General features: G+C 42.7%; 1 protein-coding gene across 4 annotated transcripts in view; it reads left to right on the forward strand.

Moving 5' to 3' along the window:
• Nucleotides 1-14,264, forward strand: part of GRID2 (glutamate ionotropic receptor delta type subunit 2) — a 1,015,652-nt gene that overhangs the window by 810,405 nt on the left and 190,983 nt on the right. For all 4 annotated transcript variants that reach the window (XM_074950595.1, XM_074950596.1, XM_074950598.1 and 1 more), the window contains one exon: nucleotides 2,697-2,798. In XM_074950595.1, coding sequence (XP_074806696.1) covers nucleotides 2,697-2,798 — 102 coding nt within the window. The remainder of the gene's footprint in view (nucleotides 1-2,696; nucleotides 2,799-14,264) is intronic.

A 14,264-nucleotide genomic window follows, 5' to 3' on the forward strand; every position in this document is an offset into this window, starting at 1 on the left:
ATATGGTTTTCAACTGAATCTGATTGCTTGGTGAAGCTTACCAGAAAGGTAATGGTGCTGGAAGATAATAAACAAACATGCTGCAATGTAATAGTAAGGGCACATCAACACAGATTGCTCAGCATTGTGCTAACTCTGCTCCCTTTGAAGTCAATGATAAAACTCCCATTGACTTCAGTGGGAGCCGAAATGGGCCAATGCTGAGCATGTTCTTAGTTCAGGAGGGTATGGAAAAACATAAATCTTAAAGATATTGAGTAGGGGCTAGAGCTACAAAGGGGAATTAGGTGTTGCAATGCCTAATTCCTATGCGCCCGACTGCACAGCGGAATTCGCAGCCCTGAGTTAGACCCCCTGGCTCCCCATGCATTGTATGGAAAGAGTTAGGCACCTAAGAAAGGGATTCTCAGAAGCTTAAGCTAGCCAGTGGAAATCCCAAGGAGAAGGGCATTAGTATCTAATGAATATTTAATTATTTATACAAATTGGAACAAGCTTTGACAAGAGAGAAATTCCCCCCCCCCCCCGAATATCCAGTAGTTTGGGGGTTAGGGCACTCAACTGGGGTGTGGAAGACTGGGTTCAGATTTCTGCTCCAACTCTGGTAGAGTGGGGATTTAAACATGGGTCACCCACATGCTAGGTGAATGTTCTAACCACACGACTCTTGGATATACTTGTGTGTATATGTGCCAGCTAGCCCCCAAAATGCCCAGCTTGACCCCAGCTGTTTTGGGATTTTTGGGGAGTGGGAGCTGGGCTGATCTAGTAGGTGTACTCAGAGCACACCCACTGAATCAGGCCCTGCAGGTGAAATGTGGGGAAAGTGCCTAGTTTAAGAATCCTGCTGAGCTTCTCCATGAGCTAAAGGGCCAAGCAGTTGGGCAGCGTCAGGACTCGGGCGCTCTTTGAGCATGCCCATTGGCAGCACCGGAGGAGCCATAGGGACTTTACTAACAGGAACTTAGACACCCTGGGAATTTTGGCATTTGGAGGGTTAAGTGACAGCTGAGTGTTGGATTTGAGGATCTCAAAAGTGCACAAATGTTGGACTTAGGAGCCTAAAGCAGCAGTTAGGCTCCCAAGTCCTTTTGTGGATCTAGTCCTAGATTCCTACTCATGGAGTCTTGGGCTTCAAGTGTGAGACTGACCTCTCTACTATCCCACAAAGGATTTTGAGGCACCAGTTTCTTCAGATAAGTCTTAGAGAATGTGTTAGGTCTGTATGCAAATTAAATAGGCCTCTATAAAATATATGCTAAAAACCCATAGGATATGGTAGACCATGATAGTCTTTCTACAGAAATTATAAGTTACACGTATCCCTGCTGGGGAGTTCTATGAGTTGGTTTACAAAATTCTATGGAAAGGATATAATCATTGATTAAATTCTGTAGGACTTTCTCATAAGGGTTAGTTATATCTTATACAAAGAGCAAATTCTGGTATCTCAGTAACCTCTTAAGTTTTTTTTCTCACCACAGTCTGCCAAGGTTCTCCGTACCATTGTCCAGCTATTCCATACGGTTCCAGCACTCTGCCATGCCTGCCACTTTTGCAGCCTTTATCATTGGTGTTCCCAGTCGATTACAATGACTTCTCTAAGAGCTGATTTCTTTAAGAAACTTTAAGTTGGTTTCGCTGCATGGATACGGATATCCAGGTTGAGAAGGGGATTTTGGCACTGCCTCAGTTCTGGTGTATTGAGATTTCCCCTCCCTCAGAGTGCATTTAGTGCACCCTTTAGTGCACCCAGAGTGCACCCTTTTCCAAAGGCTATTTAAATTAGAGGGAGTCCTTTTATAGGGTTTTGAATTGGCTCTTGGTAACCTAGAGCTCTGAGACACAGGTGCTCCAAGAAATCATTTAGGAACACTAAGGAACAAACTTACTAGAGGTTCTAGAGGGTGCTGAGGCACAAGCAGGTTTTCTGTGCACAGGACACACAGCTACCATTGCCCAGGAATGCAGGCAATTTATATTTTCAGACGAGTCAAGTTACAGATAAGTAATTTTCCTGATTTGAGATTAAAAAGCAGTTAATCATTGCAAGGAAAAGCCTCTATCCATAGCAGCCCAAGGAAAATGATAGCACTGGTACAAAGTAAGCAGGTATTCTTTTCTTTTTTTCTGCATCATCTATTAGAGATCCTCCAGGGACACTATGGTTTGCCCATCAGATGGTCTTTCCCTCAATCATCTTTAAATGGGGCTTTCAGCTCAGTTAAATATGGCAACCATTTCTTTCTCAATGAACGATATGCGGTTTAATTAAAGCTAATGTAACTCTTTTCCTCAAAGTTCCGCTCGAAAAGGTGCTGCAGCAGACACCATGCTAGAATTATGTTCGCGACTATTTTCCCAATGAGTGTATCACTAGAAGTGAGGTGTAGGTATTGCTATAGCCATCTCACATTTTAAATGTTCCTCGTTAATTCAGAAGTCCTCACCCTTCTAAAGCAATGAATATCCTCCGCTGTCCTGGATGATGTCATACACTGCACATGGTATTTAAAAGCAGAAACTGATATTCCTAATTTGCATTTTAAAAATGAATCTATGGGCAAACGCCCTTTTGACTTTCCATCCTGTTGTTTCTGGAAGGCTTTCTGTTGCTCCCATTTAAAGCTCCATAACAGGAATGGCTGACAAAATGTTATGGACAATGAGGTGACAAATCATATTTTATTTTTCAGCTTGGCTGCTGGAATCCTCTCACAGGTCTGAATGGGTCACTAACAGACAGAAAGCTGGAGAATAACATGCGTGGGGTGGTTCTGCGTGTGGTGACTGTGCTGGTAAGAGATTCTGAGTGTTTTCCATTTAGAGGAATGCTACTTTTCTCCTTCTTGCTTTCCACTAATAGGTTATTGACTAAGGGTGACTAAAAAGGATTTTGAAAATAAATTACACAGTTTAAAAAGAAACTGAAACATAGTCAACTGTCACAGAATTGAGTTTCTCCTTGCCAATACTGGATCAATGGAAATTTTCCAAAAAATTATTATTTTACCAATAAAGTCCATTTCAAAGTTGGAATTAAAGACATTAAAAGCTGTTTCTTCCATAGGCACATAGTAAGTTATCCAATCAACCTGTGTTAACTCAAAAGAGCAACACAAACTTGCCTGCCAGCTAAGGTTTCCTAGCTAAAACTCTAAAGGATGCATAAGATATAGCTGCCTTCCAATTACTATGCCAAACTGAGTGCAGTTTGACACAAATTACTGCACTCAGAAAATAACAAAGATTAGCTTAGGGTGAATTATGTTAGTTCAGTGAAATAACCTTCCTCTCAGAGTTCCCTGGGCCAAATTCTCCTCTGTGCTACAAAGGTTATTTTAAGCCACCTTTGTAGTCACTATCTCCTCCTAGTTCTTGGTCAGGGGTGAGGATCTGGACACCTATTTATAAATGAAGATACAGGGGTGGGTTTCTATTATTTCCCTTGTAGATGTTGCCTTGTATAGAAAAGAATTCAGCTGGGCTAAGCTAGAGGGTGATATCAGGGAGTTAGGGGTACAACTAAAACACAAATTTTGCTTTTTGGGGTTTTATCCCATGACAAGTTAAAATCTAGCTTTTAAAGATACTATAAATATGGTCGTCCCATGTGCTTTTACTATTGTCTGTTTTGTTTAAGAGAATCATATGTCCGACCCTGGTTAAAAAAATAGAATGAATTGATATAAAAAGACAAAGCAGTATTTATATTTTTTTATACTTCGATGCTAATTGATGGATATTCCTCAAACTAGTATCAGAACAGCAATGGATGGCCTTTGCACTTTGCTTGGTATAAACTTAAATTGATTCAGCATAATTTTCTTGCAACGGAAATGTTCAGTGAACGTTCTTTATCAAAGGAAATTCAAATTAGTATCTCGTCTTTTCTTTCAGATTCTATAATTTCATCCCTAGTTATCATTTCAGTTAGCTTGCCGGGGAGCATTCTTCTGACAAACAATTATATTATGAACATTTAGCAACTTAGACACTGGTGTGGAAAAAAAAGAGTAATTACTCACACTGATAGTTTTGTATAAGCCAAAAAAGAAGGATGTTTAAAGTTCAGCAACACATCACATAGAAGACAGCCTCCACAGCCCCCACACAAACAAAGACCACTGGCTGATATTTGCATCCAGAGGGCAATTTCTATTTTGTGTTTGTGTTTATTTTTAAAGCAACATGTTTCCAAACACAACTGCAACTTGGTAGTATTTAAATTGTGCCTTCATGCAAATTGATTAATCCCTCATTTTGTTAGTTGAGTCTCTTTTTATATGAAGACTATGAACTAGAGGCAGTGGGCGAGGAAGACACACATGATCCCCATTGCCTTTATACAGTAAGAGTTTCCTCTGTCTTTTCAGCAATTAGTAAGGCTTTGCATGGTTGGTCAATGCAGTCTGATGGTTCGAGTCTTGCAAAACTGTCTTTGACCCAGAGTACCACTTAAGGCTCATTATATTTTATGCACCAAAGCACATATTTTCTAAGTTGGGTGCCTAAAGTTAGGCACCTAAATAAGGGCTTCATTTTCAGAGGTGGTAGGAATCTGCAACTCCGATTGAAATCAATTAAATATTTCATCTGTTTGGATGATAAACCTGAGTTGTGCTGATGGGTCCATTTTTGCTTACATTCTAGAATTCATAAGAGGTGGAAAGGGCTTTTTTATACAATTATTTCCTGCTCACATACAAAAGTTTGGTGTAGAAAAGAAAAGATAAAAAAATCAATCAGACAACAAAATGGAAAACCGAAGGAGGGCAAAAGAGATGGAAAATGCAGTAATGGCAGTTGCGCTAGTATTCTATCATCGTCTCTTACCTCCTCTAACTTAGTGCTAGACTAAATATTACTGCTGTTGCTGCCAATTGTATTGATAATATTATAAATTTAGGGCCTGATCCTTCAAAGTTTTACTGCTGTGTGCCAGTCGATATGCTTGAGCAAGCAAAGTTTCACAGGATCTGGCCTTTGTTGTGTCTGGGAATTAAAATTCATCTGTCAAATTATATTCTCTCTTTCGCTCTCTCTCACCCACACACGCACACACGTTGCCCTAGTTTATAGGCATGGCTATTGCTTGTTACTAATTTTAGCATGGTTCAGCTCAGTTCATGTCTTTGGTTCACATAATTTATTGGGCATGACTAATAACAATGATACAAAAATGTTAGCTTTTGTGGGAAGGAAGGGGTGTTTGGGGATAATATTCTGGTGTTTGTAAGAAAAAGATCGAGGTGCCAGAAATAGAGCAAGCATGTTAAGTCACAGTTAATGGCAAAATATTGTCTTTGCTGTCAATGAAAAGCTCTTAAGCAGAACAGAGTCTTGATAATCTATAAAAGTCTCTCTTTTTGCTATGATATGTTCTTTCAGGGGCAGAAGTATATGTTTGTATTTGACACCGGGGTTGAAGTCCTGGTGCTATTGAAGTCAGTGAGGGTATGTCTACAATGCAATAAAACACCTGCATCTGTCCAGGTCAGCTGCAGGGCTTGGACTGCAGGACTATAAATTGCAGTGTAGACATTCGGGCTCAGGCTGGAGCCTGGGCTCTGGGACCCCACGAGGGGAGAGGGTCACAAAGCCCAGGCTCCAGGTTGAGTCCAGACAGCTACACTGCAATTTTATAATCCTGTAGTCCAAGCCCTGTGAGTCCAAGTCAGCTGATTCAGGCCAGCCACAGGTATTTTATTGCAGTGTAGGCATACTCTGAGAGTTGAGCTATTGACTTCACTGAGGCCAGGATTTCACCCGTGCACTTCATCTAAAAGGAGGAAACTCTCCTGCTCTCTCTCTCTCTCACTCCTCTCAGGGATGTTTCAAGCAGCAAAGGTTATAAACAGTGGTATGGAATTTATTTAAGTTGTCAGTGGCTAATGATCTTAGCACTCAGGTGTGCCAGATTCTGAGCATCTTGGCCCTGATCCAGCAAAGAACTAAAGCACATTCTTAAGTTTAAGTATTTGGGTAGTCCTCCTGAAGTCAATAAGTTGCCTTAAATCCTTCTGGAGTGTTGTTATTCCTTTTAAATTTCGATTTCCGTGACTCCGCTACCTCACAGTAGTGGCAAAGGGAAGTTTAGGAGGGGGTTTAGAGGAGGAGTGTCAGAGGCTAGCTTTCTACGTATAGTACAATGCACGATACCATGATCTAGTGATGGAACAGTGGTTGTGACCTGCAACAGATGTGCCATGTTCTGTTTCCTGACTGAAGCCAGAGAAAGGAACTTCCTGGGTATGAATTACAAGTTGTGACTGTGCTGGAAAAAAGGGTTCTTGGAGTGGAAGGACAAGTATAGATACTATGGAGAATCTAAGGAGTTCTTGGATGAGCAGATTTTGGAAACATCACTAACTCAGGTTCAAAGAAGAAATGAACTGGGCACCAAAGAAACAGAGAGAGAGAGGAAATGAGAGAGGAGGTTTGACAGTTGATAACCACCAGAGGCAAAAGGATGAGATGATGTTCTACACAGCCAGAGGCAGGTAAGGAATGGGCATACTGTGACTACCAAAGGGAAGAAAACCTGGAGCTAGGAGCTTCACACACAGCTGGAGGTTTCTGGTCACTACCAGGTCTGCAGCGTGGGAACTATGGAAGGAATCTCGGAAGATCTAGCTGGCTGAATGGAATGGAAAGGTGTGCAGAACACACCTGTGGGTCGCTGCTCAGCCCAAGCTATAAACAGAACAAGTATGCCCACAAAGAGATCTCCAGTTGTCCCAGGGAGGCAGAGAATCCTTGTCAGGGGTTCTATACTAAGAAGAATGAAAAGAACATTCTGCAAGAGACAGGCAGACAACAGGACAGTTTGCTGTCTTCCAGGAGCCTAGACACAAGATGTGATTTTAAGATTGAATCTTTATTCATATAGAGAAACAGAAATATTTAGGAAATATTACAAAAAAGAATAGTTCCACCCTTAGAACCAGTTAGTTACTCAGATATGTCTAATAATACCCGATCTCATTATTCTCCCATTTGCACATGCAGTTTTTATGACTAATAAGCCAGAAAAAAGATGATGTGATTACATGTAGATAAATCAATCATAATTAGAAGGTTCTCCTGAGAGGGTTTGTGGATTAAGAGAAGATCAGATTAAAGATGGGGAAGATAGTGGAATACGCAAATATAACTGTAAGTGCAAGGTTTATAAAAATGTACCCAGACAGTGCTCTTCGTTCATAAAATATCATTCTGCCAATTACTTATAATGAGGACAAATTGCTAAAATATAGCAGTTATCAAACAGAGCTACAAGTATCCCATTGCCCCTCTACCCATCAAATAATCTCTTCCCCCACATGATATACTCCTCATAGAAAGTATCGATGCAGATACAAATCTATTTGCTTAAATGTGTTTTTGTCACTGTACAGCAAAGCTCTACGTAGGACTAATGTAGAGCCCTACAGCTGGACTGGGATCTGTGGGTCCCACGGGACCCGCTGCCATAATAGCGGGAGCAGGTAGGACTGGGATTAGAAAATAGTCCCATGCAGGGCTTTACTGTGCAGTGTACTCTAATAATAACATTTTCCTTTTGAGGCAAGTTCTTTGGATGAAATCCTGACTCCACTGAAATCAATGGGAGTTTTGTCATTGACTTCAAAAGAGGCAGGATTTCACCTTTTGTGTTTTATTATTGAGAAAGCCACAGAAGTGCCTTGTGATAGGGTGTTCAAACCCCATATTGGAGGGCAAGGGGTTAAGGAACAGATCTGGGCCAAGGTGGCCCGCCTGTACAAGCTGGAAACAGGGCTTAAAATGGGAAGAGGAGCACCTCAGAGGGGGGCAGACAGTGTAAGGGGGGAGAAGAGCACTGCTCTGAGGTCTGTGGGGGAAGTGCTACCCAGGAGCTCATTACCCAAGACCAGAAAACGCAGACCTGAGCAAACCTACAAAGAAGAGGCTGGTGACTGAGTGTGCAGGTCAAAGGCTTTATCTGGGATTCTTTGGTCTATTCTGTGGGGAGAAGGAGACTTGGGTAGGAAGTGGTTTAGGGGGGCAGCTGCATAGCACCCTAAGATGCAGAGCGTAGCTGTCCACCATTGGGCCTTGGACTGGAGTCCGGTTGAGAGAGTGGGCCTGGGCTCCTCTACCCACTCCAATAAGACATGATGACCACAACAGGAGCCTTCACCTTGGGGGAGAACCAGCCTGGGAAGGCCCAGATCCCAAGTCCCTGGGCTAAAGGGAAGGATTGGAATCTCTTGGAGGGCACTGAAGGACAGGACTATATTTACAATGAGGAGGTGACCTGCCACAAACCCCTGACCGCTAGGCGGCACTGTTGGTGGTGGTTCACCACCCTCGTTAAGACTCTCTCATATTTTTCATTTCTGATCCTGATCAGCCCCACTTCCTCCAGCTCTCTGAACAAAGTTACTTTCTGTCTTGCATCTCATGAGTGGGTTCTGCTCAGATCTTCCCCCATCACCTATTGCCACCACCACCCAAGTAAAAGTTTCAGCTTAGCTGGAGAAATAACTGTTGAATTGTAGGGCTTTCACAAATTTCTGAAATGTATCGTATATGGCATAACTCAAATACAGCTTAATATATTAACTACAAACTTGCTTTAGACATTCGTTCTCTCACACAGAATAAATGTCTCGGACTATTTTTACTTAGTGGTCAATTTTTAAAATTTCTGTTTTTTTTCTTAGAAGGACCATTGTGCATTTTATTATTTCCTTGAGAGTTCTAGTGGAAGTTTATATCTAATGTACAGTATCTCTGTGGAACTCCTAAATTCTGTGTAATAAATACCTAGTGGTATAGTTCATAAAAATGTATTATCAGCCTTAGTGCAATTTTAAGACAGTCAGGAATGGGATGGGATGTAGCCCATGTGTTAATGAATGGGACGGGAGGTGCCCACATGATAACCTATCTAAGGTGAAGGTGTAGTCCATGTTATGAAAAAGATTGAGAACCCCTGCTTTAAGGTATTGTAGCATGGATCAAGAGTATAGTGGCCTTGTGTGAAGAATGCATATCTCATAACTACAACTATACAATGGTGGTGGTTTATACTTATTATTTTATAGAGAGCAACTATAAGTACACACGGGAGCTAGATATGTTCAGTACTGGGTTGACTTGAAAATGCAGGCAGGAACAAGAAGGGGAAAAAAAGATAGTAACTAGAGCAGGGGTGGGCAAACTATGGCCCACGGAAGGAATCCAGCCCTTCAGGGCTTTGGATCTGGCCCACGGGATTGCCCCCCGTGGTGCCGCAGGCCCCGCGCCACTCTCAGAAGCAGCCAGCACCATGTCCCTGCGCTGGTGGGGGCAGAGGGCTCCGTGCGTTGCCCTTACCTCCAGGCACTGCCCCCCGCAGCTCCCATTGGCTGGGAACGGGGAACCGCAGCCAATGGGAGCTTCGGGGGAGGTATCTGGAGGCGTGCCAAGGGCATCATGCAGAGCCCTGTGCCCCCCCACTCCCGCAGGGGCCCTGCAGGGTCATGGTGTTGGCCGCTTCCCAGAGCGGTGCGGCGTGGGGCCAGGGCAGGCATGCAGGGAGCCTGCCCTGGCCTCGGTGCACGCCGCTGCCATCCCGGAGCCGCTTTAGGTAAGCGGTGCCAGGCCGGAGACCGAACCCCTCCTGCACCGCTCCCCCCTACTCCCTGCCCTAAGCCACCTGCCTGCACCTCGCACCCCTCCTGCACCCCAACTCCCTGCCCTGCACCCCAGTGCACCCCAACTCCTTGTCCTGAGCCCCCTGTCACACCCCACACCCCTCCTGCACCCCAACCCCCTGCCCTGAGCGTCCTCCTGCACTCTGCTCCCCTCCTGCACCCCAACCCCCTTCCCTGAGCCCCCTCATCCACCCCGCATCCCTCCTGTGCCCCAATTCCTTGCCCTGAGCCTGTTCCTGCACACCACACCCCCTCCTGCACCCCAGCCCCCTGCCCTGGCCCCACAGACAATTTCCCCACCCAGATGTGGCCCTCGGCCCAAAAAGTTTGCCCACCTCTGAACTAGAGATACAGAATGGTATGTTGCAATACACATCTGTGTATCGTTTCCTGTTACTTATTACACATGTTAATTAGATATAACTATGTGGATTGGAAACTTTGTCCAATCCAATAACTCTGCAGGAACTAAAAAGAGAACAGACCATTGGGTTACACAGCTGTGAAAGAGAAGAGGCAGTATTTGAGTGGCTTTCCATCTTCAAGCTGATTGTGAACAGGAAGAACTGTGTGTTGAAAGAGCAGTCAGAAGAGTTCAGGAGCAGGGTAGCAAAAGATATAATCAACATCTAGGAGAACATCATTAGGTGTGCGAGAGTACGGTACTTGTTTCACAGGATTAAACACAGAAATGTACATGATGCAGATTTTTAAAATCCTTGAAGTAGTTAATGTGTTCATGGATAAGGTAATGGCAGATAGTCCACCTTTTCAGGCACCTTTTTGCACTTGCAGGTTTGGCACATAAAACATTTATAAATGTTTATTTTTTTAAGATATGTGGCATTCAGACAGAAAAAAGAAAACAAAGTAAGGTAGGAAGCCATGTCTCTGTTTCAAAAGCTGAGACTATCTTCAGGATTTGACCTTCACCACTGTGTTACATAAAATGACAAAAGTTCCTTCAAAGAAGGATAAAAAAGAAGAAATAATCAAGTATTTAAGCATACCTAGGAGAACAAACAATGAGAATTATTTAGTGAGAAATCATGGGACAAAAACAATGAAGGAATCTGAAACAAAGAGAAATGGAGCAAGAAAAAATGCTGGATGATTTAGGGGAGATTGGAATAAAATTTTTATTACAATTATTACAGTATTCTATAATAAAGGCCTAAAAGCTGCTGTCCCTGTCTCCCCACTATTCCCATTCTGTGCCCCCTGCTAGTCAAACTCTTCTTTTTTTTCTCCATGCTCTCTCCATAAAATGTGGCCCTCTGTCCACATCCACGTTCATGCCCACATGCACCTCCCTTCATCCCTGCTTACCGTGCCCCCATGTACCTTCTAAACACATGCAGGTTTGGTGCCTAAAACATTTATAAATGTTCATTTTCTTTAAGATATGTGGCATTTACAAAGCACAAGTTGGGTGGTATATACATGTTATCAGCATGACTGGCAACCACACACCACTATGAATTGACGATGGCTGCTTGTGGTAGAAGTGTGGTAGGGATGAGGCCTCTCTCAGACATGTTCTGTAATTGTAATATGCATCTATTAGTCAAAAGGTAGTGAAGCGTATGCATGGGGGGGAATGTGTGGATTATTTGGTGGTGTGGTACAAAGGTTTTCTGTGCATGAGTTTGGGATGGCATGAAAGCAACAAGACAGTTATGTAGATCAACCAAACAAGTGCCAATAAAGCCTTTACACTATGTCCTCAGCAAACTTGGTTGCCCACCAAAACTGATAAAGATCATTCATTTATTTCACAAGGGGATGCAAGTTCAGGTACTTTTTAATGGAGATTTCACTGACTCCTTTCCCATTTCGAAGGGAGTCAAACAAGCCTGTATCCTCGCCACTGTAATATTCACCCTCTTCTTCACCCAAGTTCTCAACTGTGCTACAAATGATCTCAGCAGAGGCATATACATCACATACAGACCCAATGGCTCAGTCTTCAATCTTGTCAGGCTTAAAGCAAAAATAAAAGTAACAGAACTACTAATAAGAGAAGCACTCTTTGCGGATGATTGTGCCATCCTAGCACACACAGAGGGAGATCGCCCAGTTCATCATAGATTGCTTTGCTGAAGCATCAACATTGTTTGGCCTCACAATCATCCTGGAGAAAACTGTGGTGTTGCACCAATCATCTTCACCGCTCCGTGCTATATCCTCTAGCATCTCCATTAGTGGAATCCAACTAAAGCAAGTTGACAGTTTTACTTGTCTTGGCAGCAACATCTCCCATGATGGATCTCTTGACAAAGAGATCACGAACAGGATTCAGAAAGCTTCTCAGGCATTAGGAAAGCTATGTAACAAAGTCCTGAAATCGCACAACAATAACCCTCTCAACAAAAATAAAACTTTAAAATGCTTTTGTGCTCAAATCTCTCCTCTAGGGCTGTGAGACCTGGACACTATACAAATGGCCGATCAAACAGCTAGAGGCCTTCCACATGCGGTCTCTGCATGCCATTATGGGGATCCGCTGGCAGGACAAAACTACCAGCCTGGAGGTTCTCCAAAACTTAAATGCCATAAGAATCGAGGCCATGCTGATAAAAGCCCTACTACGCTGGATTGGACACATCATTAGGATGCCTGAATATTGACTCCCCAGAAAAATTTTCTGTGGAGAATTGGCACAAGGACATCAGAATCAAGGCCACCCCAGAAAGCGCTACAAGGACAGCATCATGAGCAGCATACACTTTGGGGCAATGAAACTGGATGATCTTGAGATGGCTGCATTAAATAGATCAGCATGGCAACACACAGCACTCAGAGTTTTTCAAGCCTTTGAAGAGGACAGAAATAATTGATTGTTAGCTGCCAGGGAAAAGTGTCACACTACTACAATAGCTACCAAGATGCTCACCAATGAGTGTGCCTGCCCAATCTGCTCCCAAGCATACGCACCACACTTTGGACTTCAGAGTCACTCCAGAATCCACAAAAAGAGAGAGCATGAAAACGTCATCGTCAAACCGACGGACTACTCACACTGTGTCACACTGTCATACAATCTGTATATACATATGTTGCAGAAGAACTACTTTGGAAATATTTTAGAGGGGTTTTAAAATTTGTATTGGGCCTATTCTTCATCTTTAGTTGTAACAAATATACAGAATTCCCAAGGTAGCAACAAATCCCCACTTGTTTCTCGCTCAGCTGTTCATGTCCATCTCAGAAGGTGGGACAGGAAGAAATTTTTTGGTTATTTTTTCATCCAAACACATAGAGAAAAATGTTCAATGAAATGTCTGTAATTTATATTGACACTGGTAGATGATTTTATTCATCCACCAGTGAAATAAACACATCATGAAGATTGATACATGATACAATGGGCTGGCTATTTGCTATTCTTTCTAGTTACACCAGTCCTTGAGATGGAAGTTGTCACTCTGTATGAAATACACATTATAAGATTCACTACCTCTTCGAGACAGTCTGCTGGAATTGGAACTTTCTGTGACCATGCTGCTTTTCCTACCTGGAAACTGGAATCCAAATATCAGGTCCAGAGGATGGCTGGACATTTAGGAGATCAAGTATAAACTATTTTTTTTTTACGAATGTATTATCTGTTTGTATATATTTAGAAAAATAGGGTTTGGCAATTTATAATTTAATGAGGATAATAGAGCAGTAGGCATACAGAATGGCAGGATTGAGTATCTGTTGCACTAAAAAATGCTATGTCTTTAGAATTTAAATATTAAAGTGAACTATTTGCTATTGGCGCAATGGCTGCAGTATCAAAGTTCATTTTACCTTTTTACAGGAAAGCCAAGTATTACTAGTTATAGCAGTATTTCCTATTATAGATATTGCTTATATTTATATGGCCCCCATTACCAGAGGATTTCAGTCTCTAATGTGTTTATCCTTACAGGACCCCTGTGAGATACAGAAGTGCCATTATTCCCATTTTGCAGGTGGGAGACTGACTTTGCCCAAGGTCACACAGGAAGTCTGTGGCAGTACAGGGAATCGAAGCTGCCTGTCTCAAGTCCAAGGCTAGTGCCATAATCGCTGGACATTCTTCCTTTAGGGAAGGTCTGCTCAAATCAGTCACACCTTACCTACTGATAGAAAAGTTGTTTAAAAAAGCCAACTGTGTCCACTATATTAAAAAGCCTGAATTATTTAGGCCTAAATAATGCCCTACTCATACAGTATAAATAAGCCACTGTCCATAGAAAAGGAGAGTGGGAACTGGAAGACCTGAGTCAGTTTCTAACCCAGCTACTTACTAGTTTTGTCACTTGGGGGCAAGTCACTTCACTTTGCATTAGCTTCCCTTGTGACCCTACGCACCCCTGTATTCACACCCTGCACACTACTGCAATGATACTTGCATAGAATATGCCTTGTGAGGTATCATAAGAAAGCTAATGACAGGCTGGTTATTAATATCATGATGATAAAAAGGTCTGCCCTAGACAAAGGAATGTGGGTTTACCTCCATTTACATATTGGCAGTAAACATAGCAATCAAAATAAATCCCGGTGGTGGTTATCCTGTTCCTGAACTTGAAAGACAGAGAATTAACATGGGTCCTGCAACCCAGG

The sequence above is a fragment of the Natator depressus genome, chromosome 4 (genome assembly GCF_965152275.1).
Source record: "Natator depressus isolate rNatDep1 chromosome 4, rNatDep2.hap1, whole genome shotgun sequence".
Lineage (NCBI taxonomy): Eukaryota > Metazoa > Chordata > Testudines > Cheloniidae > Natator > Natator depressus.